At 37.6% G+C, this 26,674-nt stretch overlaps 3 protein-coding genes across 3 annotated transcripts in view; 2 read left to right on the top strand and 1 right to left on the bottom strand.

The window, feature by feature from the left end:
* Positions 1–34: 34 nt before the first annotated feature.
* Positions 35–10,505, bottom strand: LOC139959471 (probable ATP-dependent RNA helicase DDX47). The gene is made up of 13 exons (XM_071957129.1): positions 10,322–10,505; positions 9,284–9,377; positions 8,629–8,817; positions 8,009–8,080; positions 7,121–7,191; positions 6,589–6,708; positions 5,962–6,078; positions 5,379–5,525; positions 4,522–4,598; positions 4,020–4,080; positions 3,817–3,887; positions 3,433–3,562; positions 35–1,778 (listed from the first exon to the last, which is right to left on the bottom strand). The coding sequence occupies exons 1-13, from the start codon at positions 10,469–10,471 to the stop codon at positions 1,668–1,670; spliced, it is 1,410 nt and encodes a 469-aa protein (XP_071813230.1). The 5' UTR covers positions 10,472–10,505; the 3' UTR covers positions 35–1,667.
* A 23-nt stretch (positions 10,506–10,528) lies between these two features.
* Positions 10,529–14,998, top strand: LOC139959477 (PHD finger-like domain-containing protein 5A). The gene is made up of 3 exons (XM_071957135.1): positions 10,529–10,681; positions 13,472–13,662; positions 14,789–14,998. The coding sequence occupies exons 1-3, from the start codon at positions 10,630–10,632 to the stop codon at positions 14,876–14,878; spliced, it is 333 nt and encodes a 110-aa protein (XP_071813236.1). The 5' UTR covers positions 10,529–10,629; the 3' UTR covers positions 14,879–14,998.
* A 10,145-nt stretch (positions 14,999–25,143) lies between these two features.
* The window catches only part of LOC139959478 (uncharacterized), a 37,434-nt gene continuing 35,903 nt past the window's right edge, over positions 25,144–26,674 (top strand). Inside the window, exons 1-2 of the mRNA XM_071957136.1 lie at positions 25,144–25,239; positions 26,027–26,124. Coding sequence (XP_071813237.1) covers positions 26,078–26,124 — 47 coding nt within the window. The 5' untranslated portion in view covers positions 25,144–25,239; positions 26,027–26,077. The remainder of the gene's footprint in view (positions 25,240–26,026; positions 26,125–26,674) is intronic.

The raw sequence follows: 26,674 nt of genomic DNA, 5'->3' as shown, positions 1-26,674 counted from the left end.
ATGTGTATTATGTATTATATTTTATTTATATCTAATATGACTGTACAGACCAAAATAATGATTATTCCTAATCAGTAATTTATTAGTATGTGATAAAGATTATGTACAAAAAAATTGTTTGGAAAAGATGAAACATTCACATTCAAATGGACTCATGACTAATCTCCCATTAATATTCTTACTATGGATATTTTGTTTTAAACACTTTTACCAAATTGGTTGGATAAAAGTTGACAATCACTGAAAAAAAGCCATTAATGAGAACGTTTGGTGAAAACTATTAACGTTTTGGTGAAAATTGATATAAAAATCATGTCTTCCTCAATTTACTCTGATATTAGAAAATATCAACATATAATCTGAAATAAATAGTTTGTTTGTTAATTTCCTTTATACAAAAATATTTTACACGATTGTTTTCAAATATTTTATGGAATTTATTGGCTAACCTAAAAATTTACTTTCCAAAATTGTTTTCAGTGGTCTGTCTCTGAGGTTTGAGGATACTCTAGTTTTGATTTTCCTTGTGTTTTTTGCGTCTCTTGCTTGGTAGGGTCAAGCAGGTTATGTGACGGTGGTGGCTTAGGAATCTAGGAATGTCTGAGATGAAAATAGCTGAAGTGAAATAAACTGCAAACAAAATCATCAAATTTTCTGCACTGATTTTATATATTTTGCCTTTTATCATTTTGAGTGACAATGTTTAGAATGTAACTTCAGTGAAGCATACTAACCTTTGTTTACGTTATTATTCATAGAAGAACAATGATTCACATCTCCATCACCCTCGATGCGTGTGCGACATTACTTTTATCGATAAAGCCTGCCAGATATCGATAAAGTCCGATATTAATTTGTCACTACAGGCTGTGAATTTAATGTTCCGTATCTGAAATACTCTCTACCTTACATTATTATACATAAAAGAACCATAATTTTACATTACACAACAATCCTAGTGGACAAAATCAATCTTTTATGTAGCATTGGGACAATGTCCTTCACAGCAAGAGTCTCGAGCACCATGTTAAGGTCGTATTCCAGAAATCAATCCCAATGAATTCGCACAAGCAACCAATTATGCATGGAGTGAAGTAGGTCTTACTACCATATACCTCTCCAGATTCTAACCATACTTAATTATAACGTCACTTAAAACAATGTTCTCCGTTATTGGACAGCGTTTTCTCTATGTGAATGCTATCTTTCATATCCTATTTCCATAATTAGAAAGGCAGTTGTTATGACAACTGTCTTTTTAGCCAATTAGGTAGTCATCTGTTTTAATCTGGCATGATCACAATCACATTTACAAATCTTTGTAATACACTACGACCGACCGATAATTGGTCATTCCACATTTACTGCCCCCGGTTTAGAACAAAGCCATGCACTCAATCCTCTGCAACAGTGTCCCAGAAAGGTTTGCTTCACCAGAAACAACAACACTGAAATGAAAATTCCACCACAGCAAGAGTCCCAGTTAACTTTGGTAAATCATTGCCTTGCGAGATTTACCTAGTAGCAGAATGGCTTCCATTAGCACACGGTTGATGTAAATATATTGCTTTTGAGCCTATCTTCCTATTTCATCGCTGCCGCGTTGTCTTTCTGTCCCACCTTCGTAACAAAGACTCTGTTGCCGTGTTAACTTCTCTCGGCTCCCGTTATCGTTTCTTCTTAAATTTCTTCCTCAGGCCCGATGATTCCTCTGTATCCGAGTCATCGTTCCGTCCACCTCTGCCTTTCTTCTTTTTCTCATCTCTTTCCCTCATTTCCTATGAAAGAGGTAATTTTTCTCCGAGATAATTCCAGATAAACCTATAAATTTTCAAGGTGAAGACCCTGATGATACTGATTTAAAGATTACAAACATTCTCTTGTAAACATCCATTGAGAGCATTGCTAAACGATGACTTTGCTCATATCAACAAAGCTTTGTGCAACTACACACAGACTCTCACATTGTGTGGTGATGGTTTGTGCAACTACACACAGACTCGCACATTGTGTGGTGATGGTTTGTGCAACTACACACAGACTCACATTGTGTGGTGATGGTTTGTGCAACTACACACAGACTCGCACAGTGTGTGGTGATGCTTTGTGCAACTACACACAGACTCTCACATTGTGTGGTGATGGTTTGTGCAACTACACACAGACTCGCACATTGTGTGGTGATGGTTTGTGCAACTACACACAGACCCATTGTGTGGTGATGCTTTGTGCAACTACACACAGACTCTCACATTGTGTGGTGATGGTTTGTGCAACTACACACAGATACGCACATTGTGTGGTGATGGTTTGTGCAACTACAGACAGACTCACATTGTGTGGTGATGCTTTGTGCAACTACACACAGACTCTCACATTGTGTGGTGATGGTTTGTGCAACTACACACAGACTCTCACATTGTGTGGTGATGGTTTGTGCAACTACACACAGACTCGCACATTGTGTGGTGATGCTTTGTGCAACTACACACAGACTCTCACATTGTGTGGTGATGGTTTGTGCAACTACACACAGACTCTCACATTGTGTGGTGATGGTTTGTGCAACTACACACAGATACGCACATTGTGTGGTGATGGTTTGTGCAACTACAGACAGACTCTCACATTGTGTGGTGATGCTTTGTGCAACTACACACAGACTCTCACATTGTGTGGTGATGGTTTGTGCAACTACACACAGACTCTCACATTGTGTGGTGATGGTTTGTGCAACTACACACAGACTCTCACATTGTGTGGTGATGGTTTGTGAAACTACACACAGACTCGCACATTGTGTGGTGATGCTTTGTGCAACTACACACAGACTCTCACATTGTGTGGTGATGGTTTGTGCAACTACACACAGACTCACAGCATGATGTGATGATGCTCCAGGCTATACTTGTATGCATCACCAAAAATGATTCCTGCTATCAAACTTCATAACTATCAAAGGACTTGTGACTTGCACATGATGTGGTCATACTAGAGGCTGCTTTCACTACAGCTGTTGTGTTCCTACAACAGAGCTGTGAACCAGTGGCATACCAAGTGGGTATATAATACAGTTTAAAGAAAGCACCATTTTGCATCTAAGCCACCAAAATTTCTTAAAGGGACATCCCCTCTCCTATAACCTCCTCAGAATGGAATCCCCTGCATGGGGTGACAAAGGAAGGATCCCCCAGGTGCCAACCATTCTAGGTTTGCCACTGCTGTGAATAGCTGCACACACACTTTGTAACATGGTGCGGAAATGCTCCTTGAATGATAATGGCTAAATCCATCGTTTCTAACCATTAAATGGAGCTGTGTACAGCTGTACATAGACTTGTTGAGTATGGTGTGGTAAACCTCCACTGCTATGGTTGAATCTTTTGAGTTTTGCAATAAACCAAATTTTTAGTTTCATAATTTTGTTCTCACCACTTTAGCAAATCTCTGAGCTTCAGACACTCTCTCCATGAGTAACATCACCTCCGACTCCTCCGTCTTATAGAGCGGTAGTTTCTTCTCAATGAGTTGCTCTATCCTTTGGTATAATTCCACATCATATCTGAGAGAAAAAAAGAAGAAAATTTTCGTTCCAATCTTGTAAAAAATTCCCGACATTCATGTTCGAACCAAACCCTCTGTCCTTCATTTTACAGAAAACCATCACAATGAATTTAAATAATGCATGAACATCCTCTTCTCACAAGCAATAAACTATACGTCAAGTGTACTAGGTCTTGACATCCACCTCTCTAGATTCTAACGATACTACATCTATTCTAGCACCGCTAAACAAAAATTTTCTGACATACTTACTGCGATACAAAAGTAATCGCTTTTCCTGACCTGCCGGCCCTCGCAGTCCTTCCAACTCTGTGTATGTAATCCTGGAGAAAGGATGGGGGAAAAAAATGGTAAGAGCTCGCTTGAATGAATGTCGATCGCATGTAACATTATTCTTCAAGATCTAGTTTTTGACACACCATGGGTAAAATAAATAACCACAAGGCTTCCCTTACCTTGGAGTGCGTCGGTATGTCAAAGTTGATGACCACATCGACGTGGGGTATGTCCAGGCCTCTGCGCAAAGAAGAGGAAAACAAACGTTGGAGCAAGTAAAAATATAATTTTTGATCTTACAAGGATCACAGTAACCCTGTCAATGTGGAGTTTATCATGGCAACTGTATGTAAATAGATCATACAAAAACTAAAGAAATAAATTCATAAACCTATACACAGACACGCCTTCCTATTTTATTTCCTCTATTTTTTGTTTTCTGCCGTTGTCATCATTTTGAAGGAAATCATCCACCTTTTTCAACTCATGTGAAAGAGTTTTCTTGTGGACACAATTGTGAAAAGAGTTCTTTTCCAAGCTCAGTATGTAAGGATGTAAAGAGAAGACGTTATATTTAACTCTTTGTTGTCACCTTTCCATTATCTGAATTACTTTACTGAAACTGTTTAGAAAGTTATTTTTACACTAACTTTAATAAAAATATTAACCAAATCAGCTCACCTGCTTGCAACGTCTGTAGCAATTAAAATTGATCGGCTCTTCGACTTAAACTTGTTCAACGAGCCTAACCGTTTGACCTTGAAGGGATAAAACGAAAGAAACAGACATCAAAAACTGTACAAGAGGGATTCTCGTTAGGCGGGCCTGCGGGCCATATACGCAGATCAAGAAATATTTCATTTTGACCTATAAAAATTAAAAACTGCCACATAGCTACCCACAAAACAAATATTCCATGTCACCTGCAAGTTTTCTAACAGGGTACACAGTATGGTGAGGCCTTTGGTGTATCTCTGGCCGTTTTGATATGACCCTTGTAGAACTTCAATTGCAAACCCCAGCTCTGAAATATTTGAACGTCAAGCATTAATAAAAAATTTCCATCTGATATAAGAAACTTTTTGGAGAAGAGCAAATCTTTCCTAATTCCAAATAAGATACCAGAGGTCATCATCTTAAACTCCAAAAGTCACAAAGCAGGATTAATATTCAGCATAACTTTTTTTCTAATCGGGTTGTGAATGAGTGTAACGGTTTGCCTCAGAAAGTTGTACTTGCAAGTCGTGCAAATGGGTTTAAGAATGCTATGGACAAGCACTTTAAGCATTGTAATTAGGGTCTGAGTGTTGATGTCTTCAGTTTTTTTTTCTCATCTATAGGGTCCTGGACTTGAGTGTCCCTCCTGATCCTTTTTATTCTACTAAACTAAACTAAACATCAATTTCATGTAGCTGGTAACTACATGTAAAATCCACCAAATCAGCATTCAAAGGTCTTGCTAATGCTTGATAAACTACATCTAGTATTTTCGAATAAACGATCAAGCTCAGCAAGTTAAAGCTGCCTCAAAACCCCACCTGTCCCATTTGACCATGAAGGGGTATTGCTGTCAATCCAAGATTTCTCAGCATCAGTGCCGTCCGTTGAGTGTTGTTACAGGTACCACAGAAGACCATGAAGGAGTTGCCAGCCAACTCGTTGAGGATGGAAACAAGGTAGCAATCCTATACATAAAGAGAGAACGGAACGTCGACAATTTCACGTTATGAAAGTATGAAACATGTACCGTACCAACATAAAGTAATATTTTTGTGAAGTATGATTTTGGCTTTTGTGACAGAATCAGAGGAAAGATGTAAGGCAGAGTAGGTGCAAAGAATAAGTACCTTACTAAATCCTTCGTAGCTTGTTTCATCGCTAAGAAATAACAATTTTAAACAAATTTAACTACTTCCATTTTTTTAATAAGACCATGGTGCAAATTTATGAATTTATGATACATGGCCAAACACATCAAATTGTTTTTCCTTATCCCGCTTCATGATCCATATATTATCAACATTAAAAAAAACTGACATCATATGGTAACATATTACCATCTCCTTGAGAGTAAAAACAGGGCATTCACTGGCACATGGAGAAACAGTGTACCATACAAACCTTGAACTTTGCAGGCATGAATAAGTAGTACTGTTGGAGCTTCTCCACCGTCTGGTACTTTGTGGAGACTTCCACTTTGACGGGATCATTTAATGAGGCTCTTTGCAGCTTAGCGACCTGTAAGATGAAAAGCAAAGATTGATGGAATGTCAGCAGCCTACACGTAGGGCGGGGGGGGGGGGGGGAAAGAGGGGACAAATGTCTAACTTCTCCCAACTGATCAAGGCAGAGGCATGAACCTTTTTGGAAAGGTCAGAGGCAAATCAAGAGTTTTATAAATGAGGCTGAGGTGCTTGGCCTTGGGGTAATCGAAGCTGACTCCCATTAAGGGGGATCTGGGGGTCCTCGCAGAGAAAAAAACAAAGTTAAGTTATCAACAGCGCAGTCTGAGGCATATTTAGACTACAAATTAGGTCTATGATTAATGGTTGATTTCGGTGTTAGGTTGAAATGGGGGGAGGGGGGGGGGTTATACCTGTAGATGTGGTCTGTTTCTAAAATATATCCCCTCTCCTTACTGAACCATTTTCCCCGACTGAAATATTTCCCTCCGCTGACGATGGAAGGCAGGGGCCACCATTGGGATGGCAATTATCCTACTTAATTAAGTGTCAGATTTCAACAAACCTTTTTGGTCATTGTTGCCGAGTAAAGGTATGTCCTCCTCTGCTTTGGAATGACTTTCAAGATCTTTTCCACTTCCACCTCAAAGTCCATGTTTAAGATTCGATCAGCCTCATCCATCACCTTGAGAAGAGAAAGAGACAAACTTGAAATAAGAGGCGATCGAAGCGACTGTCACAAAGGGGCAAAAAAGGTTTTCACACACAACCCTGGGTACAATAGAACTATGTGGTATTTTAATAGCACGATGTCAATTAAAAATCAGCTTGGAAATACTAGATACCAGAGAAAGGAAAAGCTTTGATGACATCTTAAATAATCAAAATTGATCCAGCAAACATTGTTTTCTTAATCACCAGTAACTTTCAATCAATATTTGTAGTTTTTATAAGGCTTTGCTTTTTCTTATCTTGAAGAGGAAAATGTAATCCAACAATCAACAATCTTCATGTAGTATAGAAAATGTATATAAAAATATAAAAAATAAAAAAAAATCATAATAAATTTAAAAAATACAAACCATATGCAAACTTACCAAATATTTTAAAGCTTTCAAGCTGAACCCCTTCGTGTTTTCTAAGTGATCCACAAGTCTCCCTGGGGTTGCTAAGTGACAGAAATAAGCAAGTAGAAATAATAGGGATGACTCAAACAAAATCCCAGAGTAAACATAAATATTTATATACAGTATGTATTTACTAATGCTAATCAAAGCAGCTGTTGGCAATTCACTACTAATGTTATAATATCATTCTAGAGCAACCCAGGACTTTTCACATGTCTTCAAATCCATGGTCCACGTCAGCATCCCTGCATGCTGGGCATCGATTCTGAAGGGTGGGTTTCAATTGGAGCACGACTCGGTCCTCGCAGAAAGGCCCTGGGAAGTGGGCCTAAATGTTGACAAATTGCTGCCCTGGCGTACTTCCAATTCAGGTAAACTAATCGATGAAAGTATTGGCCCCTACCCCTAAGAGAGACCAACCGGGTCATGATTTTTCTGAGCACTCGATGAGAATAAACAACCTTCTTACAATCCTTTAAACTCTACAATGAGTTACTAATATGTGCATACTGGAAACAAATAATTCAAGATAAATTGAACTTTGTGAAAGAGTCTTAAGAAGCCTAGTCCTAACTTCATCTACCCTGAAGAAGATATGAGCCCCACATTACGCTGTTAGAAAGTAAACCTCCTTCTCCCCTAAAAATACGAAATGAAACAAATAATGTTATAAAGCAATTTTTATTCCTTCTTCTTTGTCTTCTTTTTTTCATGTTCTAGAATTATTTGGAAGATGTGAAGCATTCTGTAGTAACACAGAAATTAGCTTTAACTAATACACTAACCCCAAAAGGAGGCTACAGGGAAAGCAAGCCTTACATGCCACTGGAACACCAAAGCCAAATAAATAAAACTCACCGATCACAATATGGGGCTTCTTTGCAAGCTGCAAGGACTGAGTCATCATGTCGATACCTCCCACGATGACAGCTTAAAGAGAAAGGAGAAACGACACGTCACAAAGTTTATAAAAGTATCATTAAACAGGTAGCAAAAAAAAATTACACTTCAAATCTACTGGCAGAGTGTGATGTAGATCCTCACACAATTGCTAGTGTCCAACATACACCTCCCCCACCTTCCTTCATTCTTAAATCCTTTAAATATCAAAACACTCCCCCAAACTGAATTCAGTACACCATAACCATCAACAATACAGCTTCTGTACGACCCACAAACCTTGGCTCCACATTGATATGTAACCAGTAATACACACTCTCCTTTGTATGTATTATGCACAATATATATCCTATTCCAAAGACCACATTAAGTGTTTCTAATCTACTTCACATTGTTTTACAACGAGCCATCATGGATATACTACATTGTCAACTACTGTGCACTGTTGACTGTTCACAGTGACTAACACTAACACCTCTTGCTCCAAGATAGTACCCATTCATAGATCTCCTTTTTTAACCCAATAATCACATCACACATTTAACCACACTGATGAGGAGAGAAAGAAAATCACCTACCACATGACACCCCAATATTGGAACCCAAAGCCTCAAACTGTTCAGATATCTGGAATGCTAGTTCTCTGGTCGGGGTAAGTACCAGTGCAAACAACCTTTGAGGGTTCTCCAGCAATGCCTGGAGGATTGGAAGGGCAAATGCACCGGTCTTTCCCGAGCCTGTCTCTGCTAAGCCAATCACATCCTTCCCTGTTAAAACAAAAGCAAAACATTTCCTCTGTATTTTCAGAGGGATGAAGAAGTCGGAGATTTCAAAAAAATATATAAAAACAGAGCTATTTAAATGAGGCATATTGATCCACTTGCCAACCTCATAACTGGTTTCATTTATACCCATTACCGAATTCACAAGACTTGTTTCCTGTGGTCAGTGACTGAAATCAAACTTCTATTCCATACCCAAGCACCTGTTTTCAACCACATATTGGTAATAAATACAACATTTCAGAAGAATAGTATATTCTGGGAAGTTCCATTAGTCAGGGCTTACATCATCCAAGCACAAAGAGTGACTGTTTTATAGGCAAGAAAAAGGGCTCAAGGCTGAACATTTATTATATTTTTGCTTAAATTTGGTTTATTGGAGATTTTTGCTTTTCATGAATAAAGCCGAAACATAAAATCAATGCACAATAAATTCTCTGGTACTTCCTACCTTGAAGTGCAAGCGGGAGGGCCTCCCTCTGAATTTTGGAAGGATGTTTCCATTTCAGTTTTTCGCAGGCATCACATAGAACATCGACGACGCCCTACACAAAAAGATGACAGAAAACATTTCTTGAAATCACTTATTTGTCTGCCTCACAACAAATCTGGTCACATGTTACATGTACAGTCAGAGTAGATAATACAAGAAAGGCAATCTATGGTGATTTGAATTTCTGAAACTGTTGTAAAATGTACTTTTAAGACAACTACAGTATAGACTTGATAATAAAACTGTAATTGAATATGGATAACCATTAGTGACTTTTTTTTTCGGTCCAATGCCCTGGTTCCTGTTACCATCAGTTGCACTGACAGTAGCCTAGTGATCTGTACCTGCTCTTAAAGGCATTGAAGACTCGCCCCAAACCGCGTGCGGCCGTCTGAAAAAGTTAACTTTCTGTTGCTTGCAAGTGATGTTTTGTTCGTGTCGCTACAAAATGCAGACAGTAATGAAACGTGATACCTTGTTATCTTTAGCTGGACCTGAGATGTCCATCGCTGTATCGTTTGTATACTATGCTGTGGGTATTGACGGCAGCATATGTACTGACTTAACACTAGTGTCTAATTACCGACGGTAGCAAGCTGTGTGTGTATTTTCTGGGAGATGGTGGTGCTTAAAACTTCTATTACACCTCATTCGAAACTAGGTCAAATTACCGGCATTAGACGTTTCTTTTTGCGCGAGTCTTCACACCCTTTTAGCTTTAGCCTACATAATATTTTGTGGAGCATAGAAATTTCTTGCATATGTCTCATAGCACAAAATATCTTTAGTTACAATGAATGGCAGTAGGCCACAGATTCGTCCTGTTACAGTACTTATACTAATACTGGCCTACTACAGTACTAGAAGTACCTTAGGCTAGTGGTAGTTAGTAGTACTTTTCACTAGTACTACTACTACACTAGTTTGCTCAGCCTAATGTTACATGAGGCCTTACGTATAGTTGTTGTGCCTTAATATAACTAAACATTGACCTACCAGAGATGAGAAGGTAACATTTTTCTGTTCATTTAGGATTTCCTCTTCTAAAGACGACGGTTCTGTATCTTCCTTTGCACTTGCTTGTCTCTCCTGTTCGGTGGGATTCGTTTGCTTTTTCTCACGCTGCGGATTCATGGAAGCTGCCATCTTGATTTTGGTTGCAACACCAAATCAATGGCAATTTAACATATATTCATGATATCATTCTGGCCTCCCAAGATTACACACACACCGTTTTTATCGCGTGCTGGTGCAGTTTCTGATTACATTATTGTGCGTGTTACTCAATCGTTTTTCGTATAAAAATGGCTAAGCATCACCCAGATTTAATTTTTTGCAGAAAACAGCCTGGCGTCGGTAATAAAATTTTGCTTGGAAAATGCTCGTGAATGTTTATCTCCCAAATTATATGTAATGTGTATGCTATAGACCTAGGCCTCTTGGTTTAATATATTTAAACATGTCCTATTCAGTAAGTAAGACAGTGGTACCAGATCCGCGAATCGAAAACGGGAATACTGTGCTGTATCCCTACCCCATAAATGACCACGACTGCGTTCCATTTGGGAATATATTGTCCGAACTTCTAGGTTGCCAGGGTTGATAGCGGGGAGACACTTCACATCCTTTTACTTAGTATAATTAATGTAGGTAGGGATTTTTACAGAATAGTGGGGTGTCATCTTGTCATATTGATGACACTTCACATATAGGCCCTATACGGTTAAAATAAAGGTCACGACTATGCAGCTGGTGGAATAAGATTAAGAGAAACATATTTTGCTATTCGCATGGCAGCTACGAATAAGGTTTAGTGCTTACTAGTGATGGAAACAGGAATCCGGTGGGCCCACCGAAAAATTACAACCTGGTCTAAGCCGTCTCTACCCAGCTCAGAAATTCGAACAGATACAAACATCGTTCTCCATTTCCAATTACATTTTTATTCGAATTAATGAAAGGGAGGAAAAATTCATGAGCTTTCTTCCTTAATTTCATCATTTGGTGTTATTCCCATGATCCCATATATTTTGATGTGTTTAAGTATTTGTTAAGTATTGTTAAGTATTTGTTACTTTTCCTGCTCGTGAAAGTTTTGATCAACTGTAACAAAAACAAGGGTTGATTGTTGTAGTTTCTGTGGACTTTCCAACTAATGTATCAATAGAGGGGACCTCTTTGAGCGCTAGCCCTACTGTGCAGAACAATGAAAGAACATGTTGGATAGTCCTAGCGCAAGTGTGATGTCGCGGTGCCGTATAAGTACTGTTACTTTCTTGTAAGAAAGTTTTGGTTGCAAAATATTCTGTTAACTGTCTCCCAGTGATTAATTTTAGCAATTTTATGCAATTATACCCCAACAAATGAATTAAGGAATTTTTCAATTTTGAACACAAACCACATGTTTAAGAGAAATTCCTTCAATGAGGCATTGCTCTGTTAGGCTTGAAAGAGTTACAAAACTTTTTCATAGATCACTAAAAAAACATCGGGGAAAACCATCGAATGTGTTGAATACATAAAGTTAGCTGAGTTGGGTTTTAGCAACTTGTATGTTGAATGCGTAATGAATGGGTACCTGGGAAACCGACCAAAATTAGCAAAAAGGTACTGGGAGCAAATTTTTGGACCATTCCCATCACTAGTGCTTGCTATTCATCCTCTGCTGGGAGTATAAGGAAAAAAATTACCTTATTCCCATGTCACCTGGATGAATAAGAAACATAACAATTTTTAACCAAGCAAGCAGAAAATAATGCGAACTGCCCTCTTATGTTGCTTCTTCCCTTGGCAGCTGGTCACAGATGGAACCGCATGTATCTAGTTATATGCACATAGTACAGATAGATTCATTAACCAGTTATTTGCGCGTGCAGATTTAGAGAGGTGGTTATTGAAATGGCACCTAACAATAGGAGAGCAGGTTCTCATCACCAGAATGTTTTAAACTGTGGATGTGGACAGAACATTGTTCATGTTTATTGAATACCTGTCATTCATCAAATGATTTCTAAAATGAAATGTGAATAACAATTTCTTTGAACCGTTATCGCTTGGAACTTCATCAACAAGTGTGGATGGTGTGTTACTCTGCACCTGCTAAGCTCTGCACTCTGATTGGTTAATTAACTGCCAGACAAGTAGTGGGTTATAAATTGTAATTCCCCTGGCTGCTGGGCGAATAGCCACAACATAGGAAAGTTGCGCAGCGGGTAATCGACGCTCACTTACCTTCGTTAGAGTGCTTGTATCATGAGAGGGTCCGCAATAAATTGAAACAAATCATGCAAGACCCAACACACCCTTTGTTTGAGCACTACAATTACAATTGCGTTTATGCCCACCACGTACACTTAGGGCCCGCTACATATACTCATTTGTGCCTAATTCTATCCATATATTTAATTCACTAGTGAGAAGATAAGTTTCTTATTTGTAGGACTTGCTGTATATTTGTTTGTATTACTGTATGTGTATCGCAGTCTATTGATACTTATACTATTGCTTTTGTTTTTTTCTTTTCTTTTTTCGTTCACGACCTGTGTAAGCCGAATTTCCGATTGTGGAAAATAAATTCAAATTCAAATAACATAAATGGAAGAATCCTACCAAGGATGGGATTTGATCTAGGAATGGTACCCAAACTTGGTGAAACATTTAATTGATAAATGGTTGTCGGAATTGTCTTCAAACGATTTTGATACCTTATGGTTCAGTACTTGAAGAAGTCCCTATTTGCGTCACCATCAAAAATTAAATGGGGAAAATAAGTTTTGACAAACCGCTTATCTAAGCTAAATGCAAATGCATGAGTAGTGAGAAACAAAATTTCACCTGAACAGTTAGATTACACATTGTATGATTTGAACATCCAGAGCTTTTCAGAAAATACCATTTTTAGGCCAGATGTTTGATTTCTGAAGTTGACTGGGAGCCTTAACTATATAATTTTAATCTAAAGTGTACATCTTTTTTTCAATTTTGGCAACTGCTATGATAGTTATATTGTATTGAAAACAAAACTAAATTTGGTCACCATGTTTGAAATACAGCAAACCAGTCTCATGAAAATGCTCTGTTAAGTCTAAGCTGAACACATGATCGTGACTCAACATATCATTCTATCGCCCTGAATTTATTTTGCAGCTATCGGCAGACTCTGTGAAAAGTGTGACGGTAAATGTGTCATCTGCGATTCGTACGTGCGGCCGAATACATTAGTTCGCATCTGCGACGAATGCAACTACGGCTCCTACCAGGGTCGCTGTGTCATCTGTGGTGGTCCGGGCGTATCCGACGCTTATTACTGTAAGGAGTGCACAATACAGGAAAAAGACGTAAGAAATATTTTAACATTTACTTCGCTCCTCTCTTTACCTTATAGACTCTCAGAAGAGTTGTCTTCCCTCCTGCCCATGTCTCCTCCCCACTGCCTCCCTCATCTCCCTCCCCCCTTTAATATTCAGATTTCAAAAGAGACAGAGAGGATCACAATTCCAGTTGTAAGTAGCATTATTATATGCCTGAAATTAACTATAGTAGCATAGATTGAAGGCCCACTGTATCCTCAATACAAAGTCACAAATATGTGTGCGATAAGTTTCTCTGGTGTCTGATTTGCTGTGTAATTGATAAATAGTAGTCAATGGTAGTTTCAGCATCATGTCTGTAAAATCAGTCTGTATGTGTAACTGTGGAATGCAGTATGAAGTTACAAACTCTAAAGGAACTATCCATCTGTCGCATTGATTCATGCAATATCCAGGGATGTGCCCAGGATTTCCTGAGTGCCAGGTATACTGATCGCCGTCCTAGGGGAGGGGTCTAAGGGGGAGGGGGTGTCCCCTCCCCTTTGAGAAATTTTTTCGATTTTTGAAGGCGCTCAGATGCCAAATGCTGGCACTTGTGTAGCTTTGTAAGCACATACACTAGTTTTGCTAACAATTAAAAAATTTTCATTTTTTTATTAGTGAAATATATTACGAACCTGGTGAAAGTTATTAGTTTGTTTCAAAGAAATTTTACAAGGGACCGATTGAGAGTCGTAAGTAATGTTTCTCGCATGCGTAACTGATGCATTATTAGTCTGTATGATATTGGCATAGGCTAGGCCCAATTTATGTTGAATATATTGTTAGGAATGTCGGAATTTTAGATGAAAATAGTGCTGGGCGGGATTCGCGATTTCTCAGACAGTGCTGGGCGGTAATTTTTCGTGCTGGGCGGTGCCACCCAGCGTGGGCACATCCCTGAATATCATACGAGATAATGATGCAAAGGGTGATCCAAGAGGTCACAATTTGGATGACCCTTTGGAAGTGCAATGTTTGTAGTTTGTTAATATGTCAACAGTCAGTATTCATAGGAGATAGGAGTGGAGTCTATTCGTTTCAAGGGACACTGCTTAACTCATTACTGTAAAATGATTTTTGCACTGCCCTTTTTTTTCCCTCACTTTTACAGAGAGATGGATGCCCCAAAATAGTGAACCTTGGAAGCGCAAAGACGGATCTCTTTTACGAACGGAAGAAATATGGCTTCAAGAAGAGATAGCATGAGGCTGTGGCAATGAACTCTTTATTCCAACTATTGTATTATACCTTTTGTAGTCGTTTGTCGAAAAATTAAACGTAAACTTGATTACGGCTTCTAATTGAAGTCTTTTCAAACCAACCAATCGTTGTTATTTGTATTGTTTTTTATACTTGGTTAATTAAACCAACTTTTGCGTTGATTCTTATAATGTTTGTTCATACTTACAATGTGTTTCATTGAAAACACAACTATCGAAGGTTTTCTTTTTGAAATACACTTGATTGACTACAAGGTAAAAAATATTCAGATGACTAGAATCAATGGTTGTTAACACACTGTATTTAATGAACATTTTTCAATTGTGTCTTGTTTCCACATGACACCAGGTGAAAACCCAGATGAAAATATTGGTACATAAAATATCATTATATGATATCTGTACCATAGACAGGCCTGCATGAAGCTGTTTTTGCCCCCACTCATAGACATTTAGAACTAGACTGACTCCACAGGGTGGGGTCGGGGGAATGGACAATTATGTCATTTTGCCTTCATTTTGCAGTCTTTATTTTTCTTTTATTATGATATTCAGAATACACTATTCTTAAAAAAAAAGGATACATTATTTATTATCTCAAATTGTCAAAAAATACAATAAAACCCACCAGAAAGGAAAAAATAGGACTATAATATTCTTAATTTTCCCAGACCCCAGCCCCCAATATGAGCCTATGCTCTAGGGATGTATCCCCCTGACCCATGTCTCCCCTGGTCTTTCTCAAGACTTATGTGGTTGTTATTCAGTACTCAAATAACCAAGTTTGATAAGTTATGACATACATGCAAGCAGTTCATTGAATGCCTCAAGACTTATGTGGTTGTTATTCAGTACTAGTCTCCAATAACCAACTTTAATAAGTGATGACAAACATAACTGCAGCAAGCAGTTCACTGAATGCCTCAAAACTGATGTGGTTGTTATTCAGTACTCCAATAACCAATGAATAAGTGTTGGCAAAGATAACTGTAGCAAGCAGCTCACTGAATGCCTCAAGACTTATGCGATTGTTATTCAGTAGCCTACTCCAATAACTAACTTTCATGAAAGTTGGGTGAAGTGGTTAAAGGAATTGCAGCTCACTGTAAATCCTCAAAGCCGCGCTTTTCTTAATTGGGATGCACTCCAAAGCGTTGCATTGCTTGGATCATTCATTCAGGTGGATTTTCCATGCCAGGTAATCAAATAGCAAATTGTTAGTTCTTGTTTAATTTTTCTTCCAAACTAGAGTTAATTAAAATCTCCATTTGGATCCCTGATAAACGAGATACCTGCGTTTACCTATCCACATGTACTAGTATGTATTCGTGTATAGGTTCTGGGAGTATGAGCCGTATATTTAGAACCAGAGCCGAAATATAGAACCAGGGCCGTATATTCTCTAAATACGGCTCTGCTTAGAACAATTAGTGCCTACCGCCCTCTAAGTTCTTGCAATTGCACGCAAAGCCTTAAACATAAATGTAGTGAAAATGATGGTTAAGATAGGAACCCTTGCCCCAGCTAAATTCCTGTCACTATTCCTAAATCTTGATTCTTAACAACTGGTAGAGTCTATAAGGTGACATGAAAATTAATTTCAATACAAGTGTTTAACTTAAATGCCCTGATTCTTATATTGGGAGGGGGGGGGGGGGGTAGAGAGAAGCCCCTTACACCACGAAGGTATCGCTACGCGCAAGTGGTTAAAGATAACCTTCCACTAAAAATCGGCTTATATTTCGAAGTTTAACTATTTATACCGAAATTTCGACGTCAACTAAGTTTGTAGAATTTCTAATTCTACTCTGTCTCGAAATTTCGACTGTCGTCTCGAAATTTCGCCTATTATCCCTAAATTTCGAATTCTGTCCCAAAATCTGGACTTTGCATTCCGACTTTTTAGTTTTCAACTTCTTTTTAGTTGGATTTATTTTTCCAATGCAATATGTCAAAATTACGATTTTTTTTTTGTACCAAAGTTTCGACAAAATGTAGGCCTACGTCATCGAAAATTTCGAGCTCATTCTTTAAAAAATTCGAATTGTTCTTGGTATTCCTGTGCAAAATTTCCACATTGTCATTAAAAATCTTTGTTTCTTCTCGAAATTTCGACCGTTTCATACAAAACTATCGTTTTTTTTTAAATTCGGCTTTGATTATGAATTTTATGACAAAATATCCACATAAACATCATAAACGTTATCTATTCGACAACTGCAATTTTTCATTTGTAACTTTGCACACATATTGACAATAAGCCTCTTATCACCAACTCATAAATAAATATGGCAATTGCCAATTCAATATTAAAATTGCTTCAAAACAGATATTAAAAAAGGCCTATAGTAATTCGACAACACAAAATTACTGTAGCAAGCTACATCACTTCTTGTACGATACTATATGATATGTGGTCCTCATCACAGTTTATCCTCGGCGAAGAATGTATCTACAGCTATAATACGATGTCGTGAAACACAAGCCATTTTAGACTAAAAAGTCGATATCTCAACCTATTTTAACCGAAACTGGAAACTCGCGCAGCTGTCGTCACCGAAGTAATCAATTTAACGAATATTGTTGTGTACGTCGATCGAAATGCACGGACTAGGTATTACAGTATATCACTTCAAAACGTGTGTGTGCATTTCAACAATCTTCCAATTTGATAGTCCGTTAGAAATTAAATATTACTCATTTGTGTGTGGCTAGCTGTGAGCGTATGTAGAGCTAACCATCACTGGTTACGTGTATATTGCTGCGTAGTGCCGTTACGTTTTCATGGATACATTTTGTTCAGATGCAATTATACATGACTGACTGCACATTTGGAATGCCAGTTGTTTACATTATTTGTTTAAATGTATGTGTTTGGTAAACATAAGATTTGACTGGCCTCTAATTGGTAACTATAATTGCACTACATTCAGGACAGCTAGCTACCACGGTTTACATTGTGCTTAGCAAGGAAGGCACGCTTGAACAGACGGTTGATGTGATTTTTTGCACTGACTATATACAACGCTCTTAGGTCTGTTATTGTGAAGTGAGACGTGAGGCTATTTGTGAACAATCTTGTTTGGATGAGCACAACGTCTTTGGATACGTGTTATCATATGGAGAGTTCTCGTAGATTGCTAGTTTAGTTGCTTTTTGGAATCCATGAGACGTAGGAAGACAATAACGTTATACATGTAGGTCTACGGTATAACATTGAAGTGCATGGGGTAGGATGGTTCGTAACTCACCATTTGTACAGTATTGAGCGTGTGTTGTGGTTCGCTCACTGGACAGTCGTTAGTTCTTAACAAATTATCTCTAATTGCAATATAAAGGCCTATAACCTTCACAGTCGACTGTGGAAGCTCTGGGGAATTGTGGGTATTATGACTGTTTTAGTAACAGAGGGTTTTGACATGAAGCCTACACATTTTTATGGCCGTAAGCATTCCATGTAGCCTATCCCGTTACGTTATATGCAAATCTAACACATTTGTAACACTGGAAAACTTACATTACGGGACGCCAATATGGAATTTCCAAAACGAAAAGAGATGCTACTCTTAGGCGTACTATGTGTGCTCTCTGTTTTCGTTAAAGCTCAGATTGAGATACAAGTACATTCAACAGATTCTACGGGAGAAGGATCCCCAGATGCTACGGATCAAACCAAAGAGAACGAAACCCAAGTGAAATTTTGTACCTTCTTCAACAATCGAGCCCCAACGCCTCAACCAGACGTCAAGAATTGTACCTGGTATAAACATGAATCTTGTTGTACTCAAATTGAGATTGAAGAAACCTTTAAGAATATGAAACCGTTACAAGGATCCACGCCAAAGTGTCAACGTTACATTAATTACTTAATGTGTTATATATGTTCACCGTATCAGTTCAGATTTTATACGTATCAAAGACTGACTGTTTGTGAAGACTTTTGTGATTCAATATTAGACAGTTGCACTGACGCCACGTTAAAAGGCACTAAAATTGGTGAGCTATATACAAATGGAACCCATTTCTGCGAAAGTAGAAATCTGGAAGTACAAAAGAGGGGGCACGAATCATGTTTTCACTTCGATGAAACTGATGATGAAACGTTGACTGGATCTGCTGGGCAGGTTGCCATGGGGAAATATCAAAATGCTGTTATTTTAAGTGTTTTATTAGTAGTGGTACATGTGTCTTTTGTGATCCAATGAGTTCTATCAAAGAACAGACAGCTATTCCAAAGAGGCTAACTGTGAACAGATAGGAAGTCATACTTTTTTAGGCCTAAACTCCCAAGTATTCCTGCCAAGTATATTGGCCTATAAATAGAATCATAAACGAAAACCGGTTGCTGATGATCAAACGTTAAGACTTCTTTTACTGCCATTGGGTGGATTTTTTACTCACAAGGACATTTGATTGTCTAATTTGCTTGCCTTTGGAATAGATTGGAGAGTTGAAACCGCCAGAAATGTACTTTCAGAGACTTTAAGCATGTTGAAGTTCACGGACAATAGTGATGTATGGAAAAAAAGTACTTCATATTAAGAAGCAGAGTCAACAAAAGTTACAACCAATCAACAAGCCTAGCAAATTTGTATCCAAACGATGTCATGGCAACCGTTCAAAGGAGCCCCCTGACAGCCCGAAAGGAATTAGTCATCATTGAAAGATTCAGTTGCCTGATGATCACCTCTGAAGAAACTCAATGTGTGCGTGAAACTCTGAGTTGCAACGCGATGGAATAGCCTGTTAATACATATATCATTATACATATATATAAACATATATATATACATTGGTATCACTACCAAATGCAAAAACATTATTTAAAGTTACATATTTCCACTTTCTTCCTGCAATACATATCATAGAAAAAAATATCACTTAATAACAGAGACAAGAAGCTAAATAAATTTTAAATGGAGTTTTGACAAGTTATGGTTGTACAAAAAGGAAAATTTTCATCATATTATCAACTTATGACCAACTTAGTTTAGGTTTAACTTTCTTTTGTCAAACAGTATATTCATTTGTTACACTATGTTCAGACAAGTAGTATTCAGTGAATATTTGGAGTTTTTTTTTATCTTTTTGAATGTTGTACAGTTCTGTACCTATATATATATATATATATATATATAAATATATATATATATAAGTTACTCAATATGGTTATATATATATATATATATATATAAATATATATATATAAAAGTTACTCAATATGGTTTCTTAACAATTTTCGACTTAAAGATGATCAGTATTGCTACAAAGCCAGATAATGGTCACCCATGCTCAAATTTCAGCAAGCAGTTTACTCAGAATTTAAAAATATATTAAGTTGATCACTTTGTAATATGTTAGGTTTGTCTTTTCTAATAATCCTCAATTTCTGGAGGAAATATTTTGAAATGCTATAAAATACTATATGTACTAATTGAATACATACATGCATTTGCAAGCTGTATGTACGTCTTGTTGGTGAACTCAAATTGGATATACAGGGTAAAAATTTTCATAAGGATAAAGTGCAATATGGTAATATTTATTGTTATTTAAAATTTTAGCAAGCGTTACTGTATTGCAAAATATTTCATACTTTTTGAAAATACAAATTGTACACTTTTCTCCTGAAGTATGGGCTAATAAATCAGTTTGCTTTTAGCCGCCTTCGTCATTTTTGACATTCACTCAAGGATAAGACAATTTCTACAAGAAATACTGACAGTACACCAGTCTTCAGTATTGCTATATGAAAGCTTTTTAATCCCTGTGACGAATGTAGCTAGTGACATCACTACACATACCTTCTTTTAATTCTTTTAATCCTCATAATAATGATAAATTTCACGTCCAAACCGTGCAACATAAATTCAGATGGTTTCATTGGGTTGTGTTGTGAAATCAAACGATACAGATGTTTACTCATTCCCTGTAATTAATTACATTCCTAGTTTTAGGTGATTATGGTACGCAACCATGAATTTGAGATAACACTATATATTGGGTTAACACATCTTTAAATAAAAACATGTTTGTCAAGAAGACATTGCTAGTAATCTTGTTTGATGATCGTATGTAGAGTCATGATGGCTTTACAAGGAGGTTTTAATAGCTGAAACCAGAATATAAAAATGTTTATTCTCTTTTATTTTTGTCCTCGGTTATGGAATTATAGAATTTTGTGCATTGGTTTTTAAAAATGGCCATATTTAAACAGTTTATTCAATCGATTTGGTTTTATGCATTACTTTAACAAAAAGAAAATCATGGTTGAGAATATTTTAAACTTTGAAAAGTTACCATTCTTGTTTTTTCATTAAATATTTATATATAATGTTAAGCAATGATCATTTAGACGAGTAATATATCAGTATGCTTCAACCAGTTGCCAGTTTGTATATTAATTTGTAACAATGACTTATAATTGGCACAATGCCATATACGTTATAATATGTCTAGCTTCACTGAAAGCAAATACACCCAATGCAATGCTGATGCATAATCTTGAAGAAAAGTATCCAACACGAAAGCAGATTCCATTGTATAATGTGTATGTATGAGTCTTAATTGACTGTGTGTCTATTAAAGGAGATGTGACATGCATGTTATGCAATAAAATAGGGCTCCAATCTATAGCTATGCAGATATTTCAAGTCAGACTGAGCAGGTCACGAGTCCTTTATATGCAATAATTCCGCACTAGTAGAAACTATAACCTTCTACACACTGTATCCAAATTTTCAGTTTGCTCAATTGACATTGAAATTTCAAATATGGTTGCTCAAATTTCTGCATTTTTCTTTTCAGACGTTTCAATATAAATAGTAGAAACTTGTATAGGGACAAGGAAGTTTGGGGAAATTTTCATTCCGAACTTATGACTATTATCAGAAAATGATATTTAGCTAAAAATATCCGTTATATTTTCAAAAGATTGGTGAAAATGGTCAATCTCAAGGCGGGGATCTGGGGGGGGGGGGGGGGTGAGACGGTTGGTGCGGATATGAGATCGCATCGACGTTCCCTTTTACATTTTACAATTTTATTACGTGGGTTAAGTTCCTATTCTGAACCCACTACCCTCCCCCATGCACCCCCTTGTGTCACACTTGTGCCAATCCTTGCGAAAAGCTCTGAGACGCATGGAGGGATTAATGGTAGGGACTGGGGGATCAGTGACATAGCAACCTCTTACCTGTCCTCCTTGAATTTGGTCTCGTAGCATATATGCAACATGGACCCCGCCAGGCGAACTGCAACAAGGCTAACTCAAGTTACTCAACTATACCACGCCGCACCAAACTTTTAACTGATAAGATCATTTTATTCACTTAATTTAGCAAGTACGCCCTCGCACATTCATCATTTGGTATTATGTACATATCTGTTTATATAATATCAGAAAGGTGAGATACCTCGATATTGCATACGCAAGTTTATGGGGAATATGGATATGAAAGGTTGAAAGGAAGTATTTGGAAAGGAGTAGAAGACGTGGGAAAGGAAAGACAATAGCCTACGAATAGATCGATGTTGACTGAAAATTGGAATGCGCCATTGTGTGATGTTGGCACCGTGTACTAGGCTATACTTCACAAAGGACACAAATTTATTAGTTTTGTTTTAGCGGCAGGATAACTGCATGTTGGTTGACGCCCATTCTAGGCAACAGTCTAAGAAAGATGTGGTAGTTTAGTTTTGATAAGGAAGCTCACATGCAAAATAGTGCAGCTATCATTTCCATTTCAATTCGTGTAGTGAAAGTATAGCTGTCGTCAGGTGTATATATACGATTTAGTGTGTTTGTGTTTATATAAAATGTAAGACTATCATATGGAAGAAAGTCGATTTTTTTCGGAGGTGGGGGAGTGGGTCACGGCTCCCTCTTCCCCATTCACTGGAACGAAACTTTGAGATTTCCGTATATTAATTGTCTGCTTCAATATATTGGAATTTGGAGATTAAAAGACTTTAAAATATTAATCTAGACATATCAATTCCTTTTGCACAATTTTTTGGAATTGGTAGAGTGATCAGTTAGATATATATTACTCTTAGCTGCTGTACGTAAAACCTGTGGACTCGTCGACGTAAACACTCTGCATTGTGAAGTGTTTATAAATCCGCCAACTGACGCAATTTGGACAGATTTACTACTCATGATTTGCCAACACCTTGTCCGGTGGCAAATCTCAACGAATTAGAATCATTGTAACATTTTTTGAAAGATAACTTCTCTATCTCTCCGATATCGTTTCAAGGAAACTGATAGTCGCTAATAACTGGGAGGAACAATGCTGTTGAAACTTCCACTCTTTTATGAGTTATCATAAGTATATGTCATTGTGAAAATTGAATAGGGAAGTCTACTTAAGTTGGATTAGTCTTATCTTTAATCCCAAAGTCCGGTCGTAAACTTTCTCTGAATGTGATAAACATTAGATCATTGGAGAGAAACACTTTAACAAATTATTGAAAATGGCAAAATAAAGCCGGGTCTCACAGGAGGCTGAAGATGTCGCTTCAGCTCATTGCTGCACTGGAAAGAGCAAAATGAATGGATATACCAATAGTCGAATGCCACAGAATATGATATATCCTTAAATATATTCTCCCTATATGCTAAATCGAATTATAGAGATACTGTAAAATGAGATGGATTTTTATTCTTATTTCAGTTTTACCATTTAATCTATTGAATCCTGCATACATTGGCGGCGCTACATGGAGGGGGGGGGGGGGGCATCAGGGGCATTACCCTCTATATTTCCGCTTTCCGGCATCGGTCTCTCCCCCCCCCCCCATCAGATCTGCTAATTATCCAAAATATATATAGAACTATGCTAATCGTTTGTATTAGAACAGCTTACAATGCAATGCATTAATGTGGAAAATTGTCAGGAGACCGGAATTGAGAGGAAACCGTGTTATACCCCCCCCCCCACACTCCCCATCCCCTATTGCCTTGCTCCTAGATTGCCTTGGCTAATGCCGCCACTGTCTGCATAGTGTTTGGTCACCAGAGTGTTTGCTCATCAGCTATTTAAGTCATTGGTCTTGCAATTTGCCCCTAATATATGTTAGGGGCTCAAATAATGAACATTCGCGATCAAGCTTAATGACATATCTTACATCCACTCTCAAAACATTTTTTTTTTAATTATTTTTTTTTAATTAGGAAACATTACTTTACACAAGCAGATCAAAACCATTTTTTTAAACAAATTAAGATATGGTGCATGTTTAGTTCTCCATAAATTAATTTCCCGTTCAGCAGGACTGCCATAAAAGTGAGTGAAAGGTAAGATCAATGCAAACTTTGTTCTTGTCATGCAAAATAGTAATCATGAATATAGTTTACATATATATCAAAATACGTACTACTTTCAGCTCCTTATGTAGTAAATAGTACCAGTGGTGGAGCGTCCATACAGTCAGGGGCGGATGCCCCCCCCCCCCCCCCTGACGGACTCAATGGACTGCTGGCGCCCTTTTCAGCTTTTTACCACTTTTTACTTATTCGCGATTATTGACTTTTTTATTGCGCTCTCATCTATACCTATTGACATTTGTCACATTTTGTTGGCGATGAGACCTATTTATTCATCTTTTATCTGCAAATTAGCAAGGCCAGGAAAGATCATTTCCGGCGATCTAGGGAGTATCTTTACTCAAAAAAATTCTGTACGCTCCGCGCCAACCTGTGGTGGCGCTCCGCTTAGATAGTGTCGAAAGCACCCCTACAGACCATTCTCGCCCCCCTTGACCAATACCCCTATAGCTCCGCCACAGAATAGTACCACGTTTGCACAAGGAGTTATTCATTGTTGCATGCACTTAGAAAGATCATATGAGTCAAGTTATTTTGATGAGCGAGGGGATAACCATCACCGTGCGAGACTTTCGGTCTCGGGTTCAGTATAGATGCAACCGGCGTTGGAAACAATACTCATGTGTTCCTATTATGTATAACGGGGTACTATTTTACGGTGTGAATCTTCAAACGGCGTGCAAAGGAATGTGGGTTAAAGGATTGGTACATGATATTTAATGATCGTATTTAACAAATCCGCCTGTCCTCTTACTTAACCCAATCAGATGTATTTAACTTACAGATTCTACGTATTTATTATTTTTTTTATATCACTGAAGTCTTTCTTTTAGTTAGTTCGCCTGATTGTTTTATTTCGTAATCTCTGAAATACCCCTTTAATTTGTTTATTGTGTTTGTAAATTTGCTGCTTCGATACAGGATACAATATGGCGATGTTTGGACTAGCTACGCTTGATTGGTGCTAATAAACCTGTCACTGAACGAGCAATATAAGGGAATTTATAGCTGGTAAATTATTTCGAAAATCGCCGTTATTTGGCTCAGAAATATTTAAAGTGGTATTGTATTTTTGAAATCACGCTTATGAAATACAATCTCTTTAAATTTTCCGTGCTAGCAATATGTTTACTGCTTAGCAATAGCCTAACGTTAGGACTGATAACTTACAGTAGTCAAGTCTATACCTAGTTAGTCTAAGTTAGGGTCGAAATGCATTTAGGGCTACGTTAAATTCTAACATGCATCAAGAACAATGACTTGCTATACAACAACATTGGTGTGTATATACTACATCATTTGAATGTAACTGTTGACCGACAATATTTACGATGCTTTAGAAAAAAATCAGACTGCCTTTAACTTGAGAAAGAATTTGCAGCCGACATATTATTATAATTACTTAGTGTAAACTTTACTTTTTCCAAAATATTGCTTACTTAAATTACCCTCTTTAAAGCCAAATAATAAAGTTACTTGCTCATCTACTTCTTGATGTTGCAATGGTTATTAGCCTATATAAAAAAAAAACTGTCAAATGTAATAAGACCTCCCACCACTAGTCTTTACATGCATTGAAGGGTTAGGTGCATCTGTTCTGACGAAAATAGAAAAAGGTCATAAAGTGAAATGAATTTCTCAAGATTTTCAACAAGTTCTTGTGGTACCAATGCAAGAAAATTACAAACGAATTTTAAATCCAAGAGAAGATACTTTGTTTGGATATTATATTTGCAAATTTTGCACCCCAGCTCTGCTTGATAAATTATTGCATTTCTTATTTTGTTTGCTCCCCTAGAATAGACTTGACAATCAATGTTGGTGATATGTACCTGGGCAAGATCAAAAGATGTGGCAGTTGCTGAATGGTGGACAGGACGATCCAGGAGATCAAAGGTCAGTATGCTGTTAGTTTAAATTTAGCTTTTAGTGAATCTCAGCCGTTCAGGAGCCAACAGGGAAGCTTACCTGTAGTTGTAACCCTCGATCCATGTGATGATTCTGGGCAAACACCTGCTTACAGTGACTTCAGAAATACTGTTCAAAATCCTAAAAGATTCTGCTCAACATCGTGGAAGAGGTTTAAGAGAATTTGGTTCTTGGTGTGGGTTGTGGGGTAGGGACTCTAACCACTTCACCACACCTTTCCATAATTTTGTCTGTTACTGTAGTGTATGAACATTAACATGCATTGTTTCGTCTTAAGAAATTGTGATTTGTATCTAGGACAGATGCAGTATAAAAAGATGGATGTCAAAGTAAGCTGCACGACTGAGTCATGTTACAGTATGCCTCATGTTCTTAGAGTGGGGGAGGGGGAAACGAATTACACAATTTCCTTTTCTCAAAGCAGTCAGTGAATGTGTATCATTCTACCCTCCATCACTCACTCCCTTCCTTCCCCCACGCCCCAAATTTCCGTTCCAAATCAGTGCTTATTATGCTA

Source organism: Apostichopus japonicus, chromosome 19 (assembly GCF_037975245.1).
Source record: "Apostichopus japonicus isolate 1M-3 chromosome 19, ASM3797524v1, whole genome shotgun sequence".
In the NCBI taxonomy this organism is placed as follows: domain Eukaryota; kingdom Metazoa; phylum Echinodermata; class Holothuroidea; order Aspidochirotida; family Stichopodidae; genus Apostichopus; species Apostichopus japonicus.
This window is presented reverse-complemented; position numbering and strand designations above follow the sequence as displayed.